The sequence below is a fragment of the Anas platyrhynchos genome, chromosome 3 (assembly GCF_047663525.1).
Source record: "Anas platyrhynchos isolate ZD024472 breed Pekin duck chromosome 3, IASCAAS_PekinDuck_T2T, whole genome shotgun sequence".
Classification (NCBI taxonomy): Eukaryota; Metazoa; Chordata; class Aves; order Anseriformes; family Anatidae; genus Anas; species Anas platyrhynchos.
Genome location: NC_092589.1, coordinates 30865266 through 30885950, shown reverse-complemented (window position 1 = coordinate 30885950; position 20685 = coordinate 30865266). Strand labels below are relative to the sequence as shown.

The window sequence follows — 20685 nt, the reverse complement described above, 5'->3', positions numbered from 1 at the left end:
AAGAGAGCGGCTGTGTAGGTGTCTGGTAGCTGGCCATGGTCAACCCACCACTGGCTTCAAGAACTTCAATATAGTAATGGATCAACACAAAATTAAGAAAGCTCTTTTTAATACTGAACAGAGCTGTGTCCCATTAAAAAGGCGCAGGTGCCTGCTGCTTTCTGCCCAGGTTTGGCATCGAACTCCCCCAGAGGATATTCAAGAGAAGAGAGGTAGCAATATATCCAGTGTTCCTCTCTGAGTTTAGTCCCCTGAGGGAAGCATAGGCAGGTACATGTGCAATCAGCTGGAGACTGGAGCACATCAAGGAAGAAGAGCCCTGCTCAGTGCCCAGACACAGGACAAGCTGTATTTTTTTCGCAGCTTGACAATAGTCCCTGCCTTTTATGTGCCTAAGCAGTACATACAGCACATATAGCTCCTTTCCAAAAAACAGAGGTAAATCTAGGAGGACCTGATTCGTTGTGGAAAAGGCCCTACATACTTACTCTCAAACTAATTTGATGGGATTTTTTTTTCAGTGCCTTCAAAGAGTCCCTGTTGTGGTTTAACCTGGCTGGCAGCTAAATACCACACAGCTGTTCACTCACCCTTCCGTTCCCTCTCTGGGATGGGGGAGAGAAATGGGAAAATGAAGCCTGTGAGTTGAGATAAAGACAGTTTATTAAGACAGGAAAATAATAATAACAATAATAAGAAGAACAGTAATAATAACAATAATGATGATAATAGTACTGCTACTAATAATGTGTACGAAACAAGTGATGCACAATGCAATTGCTCACCACCTGCAGACCGATGCCCAGCCTAACCCTGAGCAGCTGGCTCATCCCCCCCAGCTAGCCACCCCTAGATATTGCTCAGCATGACCCCATATGGTACGGGATGCCCCTTTGGCCAGTTTGGGTCACCTGGGCCTGTCCCCTCCCAGCTCTTGCTGCACCCCCAGCCTGCCCGCTGGCAGGACAGAGTGAGAAGCTGAAACATCCTTGGCTTGGTGTAAGCACTGCTCTGCAACAATTAAAACATTGGCATGTTATCAGCACTCTTCTCATCCTAAGCCAAAACATAGCACCCTACCAGCTACTAGGAAGAAAATTAACTCTGTCCTAGCTGAAACCAGGACAGTCCTGGATCCAGTCTCCAGTGTACACTGTTAGAGTTGAATCCTCATGAGATCAGGCGCTTCAGTTGTACAGTATGTCTTGCAACAGAGAAATGCTGAGGGAATATTTATAGCTGTACATTCTTGGCTTGATGACTGAGCCTTCTGTAGAAATAAAAATTAACCATGGGGGGGCAGGGAAACATTTCCAGTGCTGGAACAATGTAGCCATCCAGCCTTCTCAAGCTTTTGCCATCCATTAAAATACTATACTTTAATTTTACCCATTTCAAGAGGCCTGGCAAAGAGATGTCCTGAAATGACACGAAAATGATGATTTAATCTAGATACCAGCTCATCTATATTTCTTCCAAGAACTGAGAGAAAGTTGTGATCAAGAGCAGTATCCATGGAAGAAAATAAAATATAGTGTAGTCCTCTCAAAGACTCCATAAAGTTGAGTGAACACCTAATAAACTATTGCCTAAATCTCCCTTGTTCCTCTAGGAATGGAGGCCAACAAAGTTCAACAGAGTTCAGGATGGCAAAGCTAGTTATCGAAAGACTTCTGTGATTCACTCTAAACCTCACATTGGGAGAGAAAAAAAAAGACAGATTGCTGTTCTAGGATAAGTGATAGATAAAGGTCTAAAACAATACCTTCAGGAAGGCCATCAACAGATGAAACATGCAGTTATCTCAGCAGATATGATGCCCTATAGTACTGAAATTTTTCTGCATGAGGGGACTGTGCTCCGTGGGTAAATCGATGAAGATTTCATGTTGAACTCCAATTTTTCAGCAGTTTCTAAGAAACAAATACCTAAGCTATGGTCAAATAAAAGATTTTGTTCAGTAATTCTAATTAGAAAAACAATATATCATATCAAAAACAAACATAATCTGATTACTTCTAATGGCTTAAATAAACAAACATTGAAACATACTGTGCCAAAGAAGATTCCAGTACGTACAACTACTTAGTGCCACAAATGCTCTGCTTAGGAAAGCCAGACTATTTCCACTGGTGTTTTTGTTGTGTGTTTTTTTTCTCATTTTCTCATTCTCATTTATTTTTCTATCACATAAGCAATGAGAAGACTGGATGTCTTAAAATCCATCCCTCGAATACATTAACCAAAAAGAGTATTCACTACCAGTCTCCTTTCCCGTACTATCCTTTCCTATTTTTCCCAGTTTGTTTAGCATGAACCAGATAAAGCTCTAGACACTGCCAGTTAAGTAAGACTGGCAGGGAACTGGGACTCCCAGATTAATTCATCTGGTTCCTTCAGACTAATTATTTCCTCTCCACGTTGTCCAGACTGTTCCCTAGCACTTGAGGGCCATTTGAAGCCAGCCCATGAACTGCACACCTGTCCCTGTTGTGACATTTCTTCTTCAAAGACAACAGCTTCAGTCTTCGTAGGGAACAGAAGCAATTAAACAGAAGTGGCTCTGCCAGACCCTTGAGTAATAAGCATTTTAAAAAGTGATTTCTAGATGATACTAGAAGCTTGAAAATACTTGAAAATTTGCTAGATTCTACCATTCATTTAACTGTACAAGCTTGCTTTCTTTTCTTCCTTCAGGCCAGTTGCTCTGATGGTTCAAAAAGCCAACCCTTCCTTTCAGAGAGAAGAAACCACCTGAAGAAAAAAGTGGCATCAAAAGAATATGAAGGCCAACCTTAAACAACTTCTAAAAATGCTAGGGAGCAGTATTTGCTGCTCCTGGGAAAAGACTTCATTTCAATGCAGCTTGATGAACCTATTTATACAATGTGGTACTCAACCACATAAAGACTAAGATTGAATTCTGATTCACAGAAGCACCCACGGGCTTGACTTTATTCCTTGATGTTACTGCTCAACAAACCTGAAACATCTACCTTCATAAACACTGATCTACAAATATTTTAATACAGAATTGTACCAGTGGATACACCTAAGCCCTCTTACTACCCCAGCACCATTTCTTCTCTCTCCCACTAGCCATTATTTCGATCCAAAAAATAGCAGCCGTCTTGATCCTATAGGCTCAAACACTCAGAATGCGATGCGAAGATGGCCAAGAAAAAAGAGGAACATTTTTAAGAGGGCAATGGACATGAGAGGGGACATGACTGTGCAGGCAGACACACGAGAAAACGTGAGTGTTCAAGCCCCCTGCCACTGCCACTCATCTTCAGTGAGACTTCTCCTTCTGCTCACAGATCCGAGCTGTGGTATTTACAACCACCCTGCTAACACCGCTCCAACGAGCTTCCATAAGACCGCTGTGTCCACCCTTAGCAAATCCCAGCTCTGGCCATCACCCCCCAAATCACAAGCAGCTCTACCTGTCTTGTCACATAATGCCAATGAAAGAGGAGAGGTGAGGAGGTGGTTGGGCTCTGGGGAGTATCTCCGCCAGCTGGAGGTGGAAAAGGTACAAAAAAGTAAGCATGCAGTCTCTGCTTGAAATCTGAGCTCATGCATGATCCACAAAAGGGTTTGGCCAACAAGCAGAAAGCCAAAACAGCTCTTACCCCTCTGATGATCAACAGCTTTAATACAGAGTTCAAATCCTAGAAATGTGTCAAGATGCAGTAACAGTTCCCCAGTACAGAGGGAGAATGGTGCTGTTCCTGAAGATTTGAAACCTGTACACATTCCCTTTAAGGCTGATTCCCAATTTATTCCCTAGGTGTACAAGGCAGAAGGATGAAAGAAATTAACCAAAAAAAAAAAAAAAAAAAAGCAAAAATCTTTATTTTTTGATGTTTCCAGCCACTGTTTCATCTGAGCTTTTCCAAAATTCTTCACAACACTAATGTAATAAGGGCACAAGAATTAAAATAAATAAATAAATAAATAAATCTGACTGTAGTCCTAATGAAAAGAATATTTTCCTAGATATGGAGGGAAAAAATAATTATAATGATAGGCTTCACAACTGCAATTCAGGAGAGGCTATCAATTAGCTCTTATGAGATCTAATCAGGCTTTTAAGCAAGCGTTAACTGAACTACCACCTGGGTCAAGATCTTAAAAAGCAGTCGTAACACCCAGCATCACCAGCATAGGTGAAATCTCAAACCCTCTCAAATAAGCTCATTGGTTTTATTAAGGCATTTTGTTTCCAGAGCACAAAGGGAAAGCCAGTGCAGTTTCGTAAGATGAATTCTTAGAGATTATATCAGCATAAGGTGTTCCTATGCTACTGCTTCTTTCTCCTAACTCCAAAGCAAAGTATGCCACTCCCTAAATTATTCTGCCACAAATGTTTATTTTGCCCTCATGAAGTGTATTTGGGAACTTGACTCACTTAAAAATAAATCAGAAACCTCTCCCCACTCCAAAGAAGTAAAACTTACAGCATTTAACTAATTCTATTTCAAGGAAATTACTAAGGAAAAGGTATACAGCCAGAAAATAATCTTGAGGTCATTTGAATCTGACTTATTGGCAAGACCTTTCTTCTCTGCTGAAGGAAAAGTGTACATTAGATTTTGGCTAGTGACCTTAATTCCAGAGAAAGCTTATTGTACAGCCAACCTAATACGCTGAAACAGTAATTGTGTGCTACGCTCTAGAAATGGGTGGGCAAGACAAGTATTTTCTTCTCTGCTCTAAACTCCAATAAAATGCATAATACAAATACAATAAATAGTGAGAAATGAAGGAACGATGTGATTGAGCTCTAAGCTTGCAGAATATCCAGTATGTCTTTGTGTCTTGTGATATATAATGACATAATATATGCTTGTTGAAAAGAATCTTAATTCTGAAAAGATTTTGAATTAAAACAAGAGGTTTATAAAGCACCTCAGTTCCTCCAAAGAAGGGATAAGGCTGGTCCTAAATTGCAGTCTGAAGAAAACAGATCAGATCTGAAGAAAACAGATCAGATCACTCCCTGGACTCAAGAGTGCAAAGCAAAACTCAGGACTCCATTCAATAGACACTAGAAAGTTTTTTTCTTAGAACCTTATCTGCAGAATGTTTCTTTGCAGCCAAAACTAAAATCCCATGAGTTTAAGGATATGTAAGATTTGGGTTAATCCATCCAGACAGTAAATTAGGGGGAATCTAGGAAATGCTTCTACCAGCTCATAATTACAACAAATACCTTGCTAGCCATCTGTGAGGCAGGACAAGGAAAGATCTGGTAATACATTTTCCTAGCAACTATATACACTGCAGCTGAGCAGCTGAAGCATTTCCCGTTAAGCACAGCTCCAGCTGTATCTCCGTGCCTCGAACGTGCAGCTCCCAGGCAGCAGGTTCCCACTGCGAGGGAGCCGGGCCAAGGGCCCCGTGTCAGCAGGGACCTCACACGGCTGCCACGTAAACTCTCCAGCATTAAGCAAGACTTTCACACTGCTCGTCATCCTCAAGCAGGCTGGGATGTTAAGGAGTCTTATGAAATCTGTAGTCTCTAGGGAAAACCATGATGCAAGGACTGGGATGTGGAACAACCCCAAGTTTTCACGGCACCAACGGGAAACGTCTCCTGAGTTCTGCTGTTCAAACTGAATGAAGAGTTAAAGAAGCAGCTTCACAAAATTTGGTATACAGCAGGTCCCAAGAAAGGTTTGAGCTGAAATCTTCACTGACAGTGCTACCTAGTCCCATATGGGGATCCAAGCTATGGTCTGCAGACTCAGGAAAGGGATAATGCTTTCCCTCCGAGATGAGAAGCATCCCGTGTTATCACAGACGGCACTTAGCAAACTCAGTTTGAGTCTGCCTCCTGTAGAAGGAGAAAAAAGCTTAACTGGTTTCTGGAGAGGTCACTTTCAAGCATTTTCAAGGAAGTAAAAATTAAATCTCAGGAACAGTAAGAGCTTTTTCTTGTCTTCCAGAATTCTTGAGGATGAGCCATATGATCGCTCCCTGTTGTTTACGTTTGTCACAGCACACACCATGTGCTATCGACATAAACAGGCAAACCCCCTCACCAGCAAGAATCAACAAAACCAAAACCCTACACCCACCACCATGTATGTAATCAACCTTGGGCTAAGTGCATAACCTCACCCTATTGTTACACTTCTTTTCTTAATAGCATTATATGTGAGAATTGAAAAAATAATATTTTGTTTTCACCACAGTGGCTGCCTTATGGAAAATGAATAAAAGATGCTTTAAAAAGGGCCTATATATTCAAAAACAGATACACAATGTGGAGAACTCAGAGTGGAGCAATCAGAACAATCTTTGCACAGCCCTGTGGCATGAGAACATCTCATGAGAACATGTCCTCATCCCATGATGAGAACAAAACCACCACCAGCAAATAAGATTTTAGAAAATTCAAGCTATTAACTTGATGGCTGATAATAAAATGCAGGCTGTCAGTTTGATGATACAGGCAGTGGCAAAGTGAACTGTAAAAGCTACATCAAATTCCAACTCAAAAATATTAAATACACTTTTTTTTCCTTTTTGTCTTCTTTATGCAAGACAATTGTAATATGGGCAAAATATATAATAAAGTGAAGTGAAAATTTAAGCATTGTCTTGACTCCAGCTTTAGCTATGGAAATGTGATTATTTTATAGAACAATGACAGTAATAAAAATTAAAGTTTGGATCAACCACAATGGAAATTTTTTGATTATTTCATTTAGAAGTTGAGAAATACATTAAAGGCTTTAAAAAGAATGGTATAAAAACTGTTTCAACCTCCAAGTTGTAAAATGCAAAGCATATCCAGTTTGTGACAGTCCATTGGCAGCAATGAATGGGGCTACAAGTTGCCGGTAACTTCAGCTGATGCAGCAAGTTGTCTTGAATATTCCCCTACGTTTTGATTGTTCAGTAGAGGGTATTTTAAATTCTATGGCATTCTAACCTACCGTAGATCCAGAAGTTTAAATACATGTGGGAACCAAAACTAAGAGAACTACTGGGACAATTAATAAACTGCTTCACCTGTTGAGAAACCAAGTATGTATAGAAACCATTGCTGCTATGATATGAAGTCCAGCTCCTAGCTGCTCATAAAATCCTTGATCTGACGCTGTAACAGAACAGACCAGCCTGTGGCCGACACCATTTCAAGCTGCAAAAGAAGCCGTAAGTAGTCACCATCTTTTGTCACCTCCCCTCTAGGTCTGGTATGGTTCTGTAGCAGTGGAAAAAAAAAGTTTCCCTCATGGTACACATCCCTGTGCCAGGGTCATCAAACCCATTTTACTGCTGTCACTTCAGGTTGCTCCTGCAAGGTGCCATTATTTTGCCTGGTTTGCACTGGGCAAACAAACAGCCCCCACAGCAGTCCACACAGAGTATTAGCCTGTGTCCTCAGCGCTCAGTAACCCGTACCTATGTGCCCTGATTCACAGCGATACAGCCGCCTGAGCAGCTGCTGTATTACACCTGACTCCCACTCCTCACCAGGATCCATGTTGATGATATCCCTCAATATTGATTGATATCCCTCAATATTGAGGGATACCCTTGCTACCTCTGCAAATTCTTTGACAGGTGCTTGCTGTAACATAAAATTGTCCATATGTTGTGGGGGAGCAATGCTATTTTCTGCATCACTTCCTAGACTACGACCCCTGGCAGCCTCCCTAAGCCCAGGCTTCTGAAATAGAGACATTAATTTGCCTGGATCTACACAATTCTTTCTGGAGGCCACCAGAAAAGGGGATTGTAATTTGTTAATCAAAGCAGTAAATGCATATAAATATAAAATATTAATACATATAAAAAATATTTATACATATGAAATGCAAACCAAACATACTCTAAACTTACTGAAAGTATTTACAACCGAGCAGACCTTGAATATCAAGGGAAGGAGGGGCTGATTGTTAAAGAGAGGCTGAGTGGGATTGGGTCCCAGCAGGAATCCTGCTAACATCATATATATATATGATGTTATATACAATATGTATTATATATATTATATATGTTTTATATATATATATATATATATATATATATGTATATATGTATGTATATATGTATATATACATATATATAATGTTGCACATATGTATTATAATGTCTTACTTGTGTCACCATACCCTCACCTCTTCAGGCACAATGTGTGCCTGCATCCTTAACAGCTGAGATCCTGCTGATGAGACTTATTTTCCAGTAAAAAGAAGGTGGTGATTAGTTTCTCCCTTGCCCTACAGGCAAGATAATCTCTCCTCTCTGCTGTTCGAAGAGCTCCTGAGCAGCTTATTGGTGATGGCAAGCTAAGTCTATACAACTCTGGGACGTACAGGAGAATGATGCTACAGACATGTGATTTGCTAGAGAAAATCCCACTCCTTGCAGGCAGCTCGTCTGAGTGATGAACACAGGCATGTATCAATCCACGTCCAAAATGCACTTTGTGCAACTCAGGGAAGGCTCAGAAAAATATACCCTGATGCTTTTACTGTACACAACCTGTGTATCTATGCTGTATCTACAGATAATGAAGCACTGATCTTCCTAAGTATTAAGAGAAGCCTACGACCCTGGGAAATGATCAAGGAATACTACCTAGTTATACTCCACTGGAGTTCAATTTTCTCAAACATGTAAGTGATTGGTTTTGATTTTGTTTTTGGTGGGATGGTATGGAAGGAGTCCTTCCTATTTTCACTCCACAAAACAAACTCATGCCTTGGTCTGCATCAGCCACAGAGGAGAAGCGGAGATGCAGAGGCTGGCTGCTTGGTATGTCAGGGCTGCATCATGTTCCCAGTCCAAGCAATGAAGGTGAGACAGGCTCTGGAGGCAGGACGGGATTCCCGACCTGAGGCAATTCCAGACAGTATCCCATGGCAGAACCCAGCCAAGACCAGACAGTCCAGGCCTTGGAAAAAAAGTCTGAAAAGAAAACCACGTGTTCAACTAATTCAGGTTAAAATTAAGAAAGATTCTGACACGTTCTCTGGTGAGCAATCTGTCAGCCACGCTGCAGCATTCCTTTTGTATCTGCAAGGACGATGGTCCAGTGGAGGTGGTCATCCCCATATGATGGTGTCCGTAGGCACAGGCCCTCCACCAGGAAGTGACAGTGCAAGCTGGACCCCAATGTGTGCAGCAGCAGAGGTGGGTTTTCTGCTCTCTGCTTCGACTAGCTGGGATGACAGCATGCAGGATTACTACCTTTAAGTAGCAGGGAAGTGCACAAATACGTGTCCTCCAGCTGCCCTCCAGGTCCAGCCTCCCGCGGTGCTGGTGCTGAGGACTGTGTGCAGCTCCACAGCCCCGAACTGCCACCCTGCCCCCGGCTGCTGGGGGCACTGCTGCCAGTGCCCCACAACGAGCACCTTCCCTGTGCCCTGCCCTGCTCCTTTCCCTGCAGCTACAGCTCACAGACTTGTCTCACCCCGAGTACAAAGTCTCTCTGAGCTCTGCAATGGTCAACAGAGACAGCTAATGCCCTGACCTGACCTTCGTAAGCACCTTACTCCTTCTGTCCTAGCCCACTGTCAGCCCCGCATTAAGGAGGGCAAGGCTGCCAACAGTAACCCGGAGCTTACTGCTGTCCTCTGGGGAATGCGCCCTACTGGGAACAAGAAGGAACGCAGGCAGGGTATGTCCCATGGGCGTCCAAACCTCTAGACAAGAAGTAGGGATAATCTCAGTTTCAAAGAATCTGAAATCTTCGTTACTTAAAGCAGAAATGCCTGGCAGTTCTCATGAGCACCTTTCAAAACACAACAGCACCTAGCGTGACCCTAGTGGCTTCTCCAGCTTTCATGCAAGTCTGTTTGCCCATACGGGGTGCATTTGTTGCTGCAGAGTCCTGCAGCAAAAAAAAAAAAAAAAAAAAGATTTTTTCCTTCCTTCCTTCCTTCCTTCCTTCCTTCCTTCCTTCCTTCCTTCCTTCCTTCCTTCCTTCCTTCCTTCCTTCCTCCCTTCCTTCCTTCCTCCCTTCCTTCCTTCCATTCGCATTTTTTCACGTGTTAAAACATGTTTTCACCTTCTACATGTATCTGTATAGCCTTTTTGCATTTCTTGGAGAGAAGGGCCAAATGGGACAGGCCTCAATACTCTGGGTTGAGACACTTAGAGTGACCTGACATCACAAAAAAGGCTACAGAGCCCTGAATCCTAACAACACGCATTTTCAGTTGATAAGCTGTCAAGCATTTAATGTCAGGAGTATCTGCAGCATTTTTAGAGTGCCAGCCAGGACGCAGCACGAGGTGTTCAGCTGCAGATCCCAGGCCAGGCCCCACCTGCCCTCCCCAGCAGCCGGCCCCAGCCATGCTGCTTTAGGCCCAGAGGCCTCTTCTGCTCCCTGCTGCTCCCAACCCACCCACTGGGTGCCCACAGCAGCTGCAGATGGTGAGTGTGGGAGCAGCACACCGTAAGGATTTGCAGGAAACACGTGGCCAAATAGGGCCTAACAGGTCTCAATTAGGACGTGGATTTCAGCCAGCCAGGCATAGCATCAATTCCACAGCTACTCAAGTGGTAGCTGGGTTTGCCTTCAGGAAGCCAAGGGCGGCACGAGCCAAAAATGCAAGCCCTGAGTAATGCTGCTCACCATAACCGCTTGCACGGGTCCAGCTCTAGGGGCATGGCTCTCCTTCTGCTAGCTGGTGCCCTCGGACAAGCTGCCAAGTACCTGTCACTGCATACAGGTGGCACGGAGGGCAGTGAAACAGCACGATTTTCATAGGAACCTGCAGAACAATGGGGGGAATTTCCTTTTCTAATAAAAACCTTACTTGTCTGCTGAGCAGAAGATGTGGAAATGTGCTTCCAGTCATCAAAAGAGAGCACAAAAGACCTATCTGTGCATGGATCTGGACTGCCTCCTGTACACCTGTGATTCACAGGTAATATACAATTAATATCTTCTGCTTTTCCTGAAGAAAGTCGTGATGTTATCCTTCCTAGAGTGAAGTGAAAGAAATGCCAGCACTTGAGGTTTGTTAGGCTGCAAAAATAATTGCCACACTTATTTTAAAGTCAATACCAGGTGCACGCTGACTCCCTTTTCATCAGGCAGAGATAAGCTCAGCATAAATCTCCATTAGGGATGTCTTGCACATCCCTAAATTCCCAACTCTGGCAGTTGTTCCAGTCAGCACTCCTGTTGCAGCTCCGAGCTGGCAAAAACAACAATCTCCACCGCTGCAATTTGTTCTGTATCTTTCATCTCAGCCACACCTGGGAGCTAATGAAAGAGTGATGTCTCGCCCATACTTATATTCTCTTTCATCACCAGCGGCAAAGTGCCCTGCAAGGATATATAGCTCTGCTGGCAATGCTCAGAGCCTTGCTGTAGCTCCAGCTGCCTCTGAAAGGTAAGAGCTAGCACCGGCTGCAGCAGAGGCAGAAAGCAGCCCGTGCTGCCGTACTGCACGGTCCCTGAAGGCATTTGCCTCTGTTTTCCCTGGGCTCTCTGCAGGGCTGGCCACAGAAGCGGGTGGTACAGCCCTAAGGGACAACTCCAAGACCGAATTCACACCAAATTGCAGCAAAGCAGCAAACTGCCTCTGCTGATCTGACTGCTGAGGTGGTCATGAAGCGGAGGTGAGAATCACATGGATATTAGAGCTCTTGAAGTAATTTATTTCCAACATAAACTAGCAGAAAGTTTAACAATAGCGCTGCTAGAATAGAGCAGTGTGTGAACTTTGTTCCTCTGAAAGACATGCAACTGTCTAAGATAAAAGGTGAGAACCAGGGCTTTACAGGATGACTTTTAAGACCTGCTGCTACCATGCTGCTACATACCTCAGCTCCTCGAAGTTTCCTGACAGGGTCTCAAATGGGTTAACAAACACCACCTCTATGCTGGTTGCAATTCTATCTGCTCTGCTCTGGGGTGAGGACTTGGACCAAAGGAAGAGTGTGAAAGTGAAACGAACTGGCAAGGGATTTACAGGGGCTTGGTGCAGCTGCTTGCTTTTAAGGAGCTGCCTTGAAAGTATCGCTTGCTGTGCTAAACCACTTTTCTTTACATATCATGAATGAACATCAACCTCCAATTTTCTGTTTGCCTAAGAGTAATAGTTTGAATATGAACAGCTTTTCAGCTGACTGATTTAAGACGTTTACATTTACCGTCAATGGGGGATAAGACATTTCTATAAAGAAATGAAGAAGGTTGGCAAGTACAAAAAATAAAAACCAAGGAATACAAGCTGTCCGTGGATACATTTCAGAATTCTTGTCTAATTTTAACCTGATCATCAGCAGTAACAGTCCAGAAACTTCTGTCAACTTAAACCAGCAACACAAAAATCCTTATCAGTTTTAAGATGCAGTTTGGTAAGTCTGTGAAAGTGACTTGTAAAAGTTGTTTGCAACAGCAGGCTGGACACAAGGAAATCCCTTCCAATCTTACATTCATGGGGCTATCATGTACTACCTGCACCTACATCACGTTGAGCAGTAGCTATCTCACATACCCAAAGAGAGAGAATCTGTATTCTGCTTTAAAGATTGATACTTACAGTTAAAGACCGTGCATAAAAATCCCCTGTGGGACCTGTCATGTAGCACACAGTCCTGCCTCCAAACTGACCAGAGCCAGGTTTGGGTTTGGGGACCCCCTGCCCTTTACCCCTGCAGGCTCTGCACAGGCTGGGCTGGGACATCACTTCCACGATTACTTCCCATCACCTTCCCCCTGCCAAATCTTACTGCCAACAGCAATGAAACAGTACCTGCTCACATACAGTATAGGTGCTCCTGAACTGGGAGGAAAAAAAAAAAAAAAAAAAAAAAAAACTCAGATCTCAGAATAATTAGTATGTAGACATTGAAATTCTTAATAACATGCTAACTATTGTTGGAGAGAGAATTTGTGGGAGTTTTCTAGCTCCCTGTCAGCACTGCATATCTGCTGGTTGGCATTGTCTAAAAGACAAAAAAGTTTAAAGCCTTTCTGCAAACCAGCTAATTTTGTATTCAGTAAGTCAGCTAGAAGTAGAACCAAACTGAAAACTTCTGCTATTTCATGTGCTATGGAAACAAGAAACCTGTCAATCTGCAACTACCTATTCTACATGCATTTGAAGTAACTTTTACTGCAGTAGAGCCCAGAGGATCAGGGATCTACCGCCTGTGTTTGTCCAGGAAAGATGGACATAATTTATATTTTATTTCAGTCTCAAGTATAAAATGCTAAAATATAACTCAAATTGACGTCAAGGTGCATGTTAAACTGCATTACTATCTAATGAAAGCTATAAACCTTTCTCCTCAAATAGCTTCTCACAGGAATATCAACAAGAAGAAATAAAAATATTCACAGTGCCCATCTGTAAATTCCAAAGTGATTTCTTAAGTGATCTCATATATTCTTCCCATAGAAATTCTTCTACAGTTGAAATATGCCTTGCTTGAGCCCTAAGAAAGCTACTTGTTTTAACAACTTACACTAGAGTTGTATTTTTTGGCACAAACGAAACAGTCGCTTTCATAATTAGAAAGAATTTATCTGATGAACTACTTTAGCTTGAAGGTTTGTTGAGAGTACTTAATCCGTAACTTTTGTACTTTCATATGCTGATTCTTACTCATGAAAACCAAAGAAAACATTTTAAAATCCTCAGCATAGCAAGACACCTAGATGTACTCATGTGCTTAGCACCACGTGCATCATGTTATCGCATTCAGTGGGATTCCCCAAAGCCGTACACAGCTTAAGCACTTTGCTGTGTCAGGTTTGAAACTCTTGTGTTAATTAAGTGTGCTCTGAGCAGAATTAGTGGTTGTGACTGCCTACAGTGCTCGTGGCAGCCACTGGGCTCTTTAAGCTTGGACTCACAACGATTAAAATGGAACGAACAGCAAGAGAGCATTTTTAATCCCTGCAGCAAAGACAGACTCCACGCAGACCACGGCGATACAGGCAAAGGGAAAGTTTAGATCCCCCAGTGTAGGAAGATCGAGCGGGGCAAGCGAAGCAGTGGCAACTCTGCCTCTTTGCCAGAAGGTAATAGCTGAATGGGCCGTGCAGCTTGTTCCTCCCAAATGTAAACTGCAGTACATCTCTGATTTCACCAGCGTGCCAGGTGGCAAACCAGGGCAGTTAAAGAGCAGATATATGTATGACTCAACACATTGTTGCTATATTTATCTCAGGCACTAAAAGAGAGGTAAAAATTCTTTCCTATCTCCGCTGACAGCCTCAGTGTGAGTGTTTCACTAGTGGGGAAAAGGATCTGTGAGGACTGATTACATGCTGCAGCTGTAATTTAAATTACCCAGAACAACTAGTAATTATTTACCAGAGAAAATAATCACCACAGAACAGTTATTCTCCATCTCCTCGTCTTTACATCACCATCAGGTATTTTTTGGAAGATCTCCATTATCCAGAAACAGTTATTCAGTTTCATAGGGGTGTTAAGTGTGGGAAAGAGAAGCTCAGACTATTTAATCTACTTCCTTTTGGATTAAAATTCGTGACGTCTAAATTGCATTTTAAGTACGTGCTGGCACAAAGAATATGGTCTTAGAAAAACTCTAATACTGATCACTTACACAACATTACCGTGATGATACAGGAACACTGAGCGTTCTCTCTTTTATGTACTCTCATGGAATTTCTTAAATCCCAGCTGGAGAAAAATATGTCTTGTCTTCTGTCTAGTTTTACTTCAGGCACTACCGGTCTGACATTTTACTTTCAGGTTCCAGTAACATCAGTATTGAGATCAGAGATATTAAAACTTAGAAAATCTGACATGTTCTGTCAAATTATAAAGAAAGTATCTGAGAGCAAATGGAAGAACAGACAGACTGAATTAAGTAGCAAGAAAAAAAAATGAAAGAAATAGAATGATAGAAAAAGGATACAAACAAATATGCAAAAGAGAAAGATGAAGCAAACTGTCTAATGTAATCAGATGGATATAAAAAAACATTCAACAATGCTGAAAGCACAAATGTAGGGACATAAATTCATGCATAAAACATACAGCTCCAGACAGTATGGGCATGGTGTTAACACACGCACAAGCAAGATTTTATTCATGAGAACTATGTAAGTTAGGGAGTAACACTTATGTGAGCAATGTTATGCACAAGAGGTTGCAGCATTTGACCTTTCACTTTTTTTTTTTCTTGTGTACATCTTGTACATCTGTAAAACATTTAAGCAGACATTTTAACTCTGAAGAAGACAAAGCTTGAAACTAATAGGACCTAAGGGAAACCTTTACCATGAAAGTTGGTGAAACTGCAGTTCTACGATGAACCAAGAGGAATACCCTAAAGACTAATTAGTTGAAAATACAACTAATGTTATTGTTTGGTTTGAGACATCATAAAGTAAAACCTGCAGTTTGTGTATATGTGGAATGCTTGTCAGAAGCAAGCGTGATCAGTGCGTGAATCCAGAACTTGGGATCCTAATTAACCCTCAAACTGCTACCTGCAAGAAGATTAATAGCAATTCTGAAATGGATATGAGCATCTTACTTTTATGGGATTGCTTCTGCAGTTTAATGAGACACTGACTGTTAGTTTGCCTCAATCACATTTATAATAATGAGACTTCTTTATAATTGCCTTCATAAAGCAATAAGCAACTGGTCTGCCTACTAACAGAGTGAGATTCTGACGAGTGCCTGAAGGTAAGCTAGGTGCCTCGTCCTTGCATTATCCGTGTGGCATGGGTCATTGTCCTCATTCTGCAGAGAGGAAGCCAAACCCTGGTATGTCACTTTCCCATGATCTATTGGGAAGTCTGGAAAGGCTGGTAACTGAGTTTTGGGGTCACAGCTATTTAGGATGACAGCATAATATTCCTCTAGATGATTACATCTTATGCTCTATCGGGAATATTGTTTTACAGGATGTTAGAACACTTTTAAGTAAATAAAATAAAAAAAAAAAAAGTCAACAAAAGAGTCTGTCTTTACAAATATAGTACTTCAATTTCTTTAAAAGTATTTTTGAACTATAAAAAATACATTAAAGGCCATTAATCAAGCAATCAAAAAGCCATCTTCTTACTCCAGGAGTTTCTGTCCATGGATTAACAAAATGGTGCAAGAGCTCAATATCGTATGTACAGCTGCCCAAAATATGTATGAAGGCAGAAGTTCCCAGCCCTGTTACCCTGCCAGAAGGCCAGACTCCCTCCTCTCAGATGGCTCAGCAGACTTCTAGACTCTTAGCCTATAATCTCCAGCTACCTCTGCCAGCACCGTGCCTCAGCTTCTTTTGTAACGCTGGAAGGATGCTAAAAATATGCATTTCCAAGACAAAACATACATGAAAAACAATACAAAAGAGATAACATAGTTAGAACCGACCTCACTGAAGGGACATCGGTCTTAACTCTTAATTTATCCAGTGTATCGATATCGCAAAGCATGTCGTAGAGATACTTCTACCAAGCTCAACTCACTCGTTCAGCATTATCCACAGTGCCTTACACAGGACTTTCCTACAGAGAGCACAGCCTTTACTAATTGATGTGAAATAATCCATTATTTACAATATTTTGAATGCAGCACTCAGAATCCCTGCGGTATTACGCCTCGCACGGTTTGTGGCAGGGAGGGATCAAGGCATCCCCAACACCCTTCTTCAGACAGCGTGCTCTTCTCGCCGCCACACTCAGCCCCCCCAGGAGGCATCACCTTTACCCCACAAACCCAGGCTCTGGCAGCACAACGCGCCTGCCTCTATAAATAAGCCCCGGTGCCAGCGGCGGCACAGGTTCTGCCTTCCCCCGGCAGCGGGGCTCTGCCGCCCGCCCGCCCTTACCCTCGCCGTTCCCCTCCTGCTCCGCCATGGCAGCGCCCCCCCGCCGTCGCCATGGCGACCCGTGCCTCAGCGGCCCTCTCGCCATGGCTGCCCCGGGCGGGACGGGGCCGGGCGGCCCCCGGGGAGCGGCGGCTGAGGAGGGCCGCGGCCGCCGCCCCGGTCTCGGCTGCCAGGCGCGGCCATCTCGCCACCCCCCCGCCCTGGCGAGCAGTTGCGGCCTTCATGGAGGCTGCTCAGAGCAAAGTGAAATAAAGCACGGCTGATCCGCGTGTCACAGCTCCGATATTGCACTGCTTGTTTTGAAGGGCAGCCAGCCACAGCCCCAAGCACTGACGCCCCAAAACATCCATCGCACCCCAAACTTGGAGCCCGGGCGTGCAGGCTGCAACTGGCCCGCGGCCACCAGGAACCCCACACCCGTGGTCCCCACCATCCCAAGCAGGGTTTTGGGCATTGCTCCTGCCATGCAAGGTGGCAGAAAACAGAAAGCACCACCAAAACCTGCACCAGGCTTGAGCAGGTGCTCACGCTGCTGTCCTGGCAGGGAGGCCGTGGGCCAGCCCCAGCACTCTGCCATTTCACAACGCTCCTTTCTTGCTCGTTTTCCCAGCAACTGCAGAGATTTCTGTGTATCTGGGCTTTGCAAAGTGAAAGAACATTTTATTCTAAATACCATCGCTCTGAAACAGCTAAAATATTCTCAGTGATATTAAATAAAACTTCGCAGTTTAAATATAGCTGTGTATTTTAGCAGACGTATTTGCAATGCATGGTTCTTCCAACTCTGAAACAACTATGAAAGTAGAAAAAAATACAAATATGAACATTCCAACAAGATGCAGCCATACACTCACAGAAATCTGGGGAGGAAATTCCTAGAACTAGAATGTCCTCACCACAGCAGGTGCTTGCATGTCAGATGTTAAAATTTTGTAAAACCTATTTGGATAATGCCTCCTCCACACTCACATCCACCTCTTGAACAGACAGCTTCGAGGTGTTCAGTATTAATGTAGGACTAGAATAATACAAATAAAAATTAAAATAAAATAAAAAATAGGGCTTCTTTTCTCTAAAAAATCACTTACTTTTTTTACAAGATTTGCTATTTGCAGGAAATAGCAATCCTCAGTGCCTTCAGTGCCTTTCAGCCACTTATTTCTGTGTTTTTATTGAACATAGCTCAGAGTAAAGAGGATATAATAGATACCCAAGAGAACTTGCAATTACTCAGTGGGGAAAACGCATGATTATACTCTCTAACAAAGCTGATCACTCCAAATGGTTATCTATAGACTTTAACAGTTTATTAAAGTAACCATATATTTCAAAGTATGTGTTTGATGACATGAGTAGCACGGATTTGTTTCCTCTCAAGCAGATAACAGAAGTTTTGGTGAGAACAACACAGAAGCCAAATCTAGAGAATGTAGCAGCCGAAGGAAAAGCCCTTATTTTTCAGTTTGCAGTCCCATTTCTTATTCCCTCAACACCTCTACGCACAAAACCTTCATCTTTTATGGTTGTAGATCTATTGTAGTTGATCAGCAGTATGTTTGAAACCAAACAGAAGTACAAAATACATTGTTTTTTATTACTTCCCTCTCCAACTCTAAATGTGAAATTTCATGTTCTTCAGTATTGCACCCAAGCGTTATACTTCTTATGTCATTTTCCAGATCACCTGACTCATCATAGGACATTTAGAGCTCTTCTACAAATGTCAAGTTAATTCAAAGTGTTTACCAGATTCCCCTAATAAATGCTTTAAAAAATACTTTTACAGTCATTTAGGTTTTCATGCCAAACCCATACCCCAGAACAACATTCAGCTTTAGAATACATACAGACATTGCTTATTGTGTAAATTTATTGAGAGTCTTCATAGAATCATAGAATGGCTTGGGTTGGAATGAGCCTCAAAGATCATCTAGTTACAACCCACCTGCCATAGGCAGGAATGCCACCCACTAGATCAGGTTGCTCAAGGGCTCATCTAACCTGGCCTTGAACATCTCCAGGGATGGGACATCCACAGCTCCTTTGGGCAGCCTGTTCGAGTGCCTCACCACCCTCTGAGTCAAGAATTTCCTCTTAACCTCTAATCTAAATCTCCCCTCTTTTAGTTTAAACACATTCCCCCTTGTCCTGTCATTTATCTGATTTAGCAAAGAGCAATCTTGTGTTTTTACAGTAGTTTTTGGCTTGATGTGAGTTGTCACAAATGTGAAGTGGTAAGGCAGTCATTCCACTCAGGACACTTAAGTTTTAACATCTTCCCAGCAATTTCACCAGGGCTTTGACTTGGCTTTCCTCACCAGATTTCCATATTTCATATATACTTATCTCAGTTTCCTCCAAGACTGATTGGAACAAAAACAGGGTGTAAAAGCCGGAAAGAAAAGGGAAATTGTGAAGTACGCAACAGATATGTCATGGTGCGTTCACCACGGTATGTCCTATTGTAGCAGCTGACTCAGACCCTTGTTCTCTGCTACAATAGCTCCTTTGGGAGAGCTTTATTCCAAACATATAAAAATACTAGTCAAATCCTGGAATTTTATACTTGGTAAGTTTGACACCCCTAGCCTAGCTGCAAAATCTTTTGTCCCTTACAGCTATTACTAATTTCAGCAAACAGTATTTCACACTCTCCTGCCTATGCTGTTGGGGTTCCACTCAGGACAATTACTGTAAGTCCAAGTGCTTTGCCTGTATCGCCTGTTCCAGCCCAGAATTTCCTATTGTTTTGAATAGCTTGCAGCCAAATGTCAGCACCTGTTTCCCTTTCTTCCCCCCAATTCCTGACATACAAGGTTTTGATGTCTTGTCTGTCTCCAGAAGCAAAACAAAATATGGAATGAGAAAGCACTTCAAAATGAGAACTCACCACTTTAAAATTTCCTGGCAACGTATCTTGAAAAATCTATGTAGGAAAAAAAATGTTAACAATTATAATGCAGATCAAATATTGGACCTGAACCACATGACTGTTTCCCTTCTAACTTAATGCACAGACATCTCAAACCAAGGGTATGAGTGGGCTGAAACAACTAATCGCATTTTGGCACAGGCAAGTACAAAAGGAAACCCAGAACTACTAATTCAACAGCTTGAAATATCAGCTGCTGCATGCAAGATCTTTAAAGAGCTCCTCTGAAGAGAACATACCCTTTTAAACTTGTAATTTTTCATTTTAAAAATGTCAAAAAATATCTCAGGGAAAAATACGGAAGGCACCAGCATTGCTGATACAAAGCCTGAAGCCACTGACGTCTAATAGCGGTAAGGTACCCTTGCCTCTGCGCCTAATTGCATCGCATACATTTCTCTCAGCTATCAGGGTCTTATCACACGTTTTGTGTATTTTCCATGCATATGTTCAGAAATTTTGCTCAGCACAAAAAACAGCTCTAAAATGGGAGAAGTGATATAATAGATAAAGTAGTTCAAGGAGGAATAGTAACATCTCGTGAAGGACTGTTCCCCCATGGTTTCGGGATTGCAGTGTTTGGACACATCTTTGCTCCGACCAGTTGCTGAAGACTTTAAGTATGGAACTCCCTCTGTGGGTTCTTTGGGACTGAAAAACTGAAAACACAAGTAAGTGTATTAATTTTTCCATCGGAGAGAAAGTAAAGTAATAGCTATGGTTCTGTGACGGGAGTCTACCTTTAACTCCTCTGCAGCTGAAAGGGCGCAGCCCTACCAATCAGAAGGTGTTTCTGTGTTGCAGAACCATTTTTCACCAAGTGCATATTGCATAGCTGTTCCACTCTTTCTCCGGGATCAGCTGCTGATTTGAGTGACTCAGAAACAGCTTCTTCAAAACAGAGTATTATCTAAACGTATCTGTTGACCTAAACAATATACAGCAAGCAGATAAAA

The 20685-nt window shown here is 42.5% G+C and overlaps 1 protein-coding gene across 2 annotated transcripts in view; it reads right to left on the bottom strand.

Annotated features, from left to right (window-relative positions):
* The window catches only part of EFCAB2 (EF-hand calcium binding domain 2), a 31003-nt gene extending 14016 nt beyond the window's left edge, over positions 1–16987 (bottom strand). The window contains exon 1 of one of the 2 annotated variants that reach the window (XM_072035645.1): positions 16798–16987. In XM_072035645.1, the coding sequence (XP_071891746.1) occupies positions 16798–16882 (85 nt within the window). In that variant the 5' untranslated portion in view covers positions 16883–16987. The remainder of the gene's footprint in view (positions 1–16797) is intronic. The other variant, XM_027453854.3, reaches the window with a different exon arrangement.
* Positions 16988–20685: the final 3698 nt, after the last annotated feature.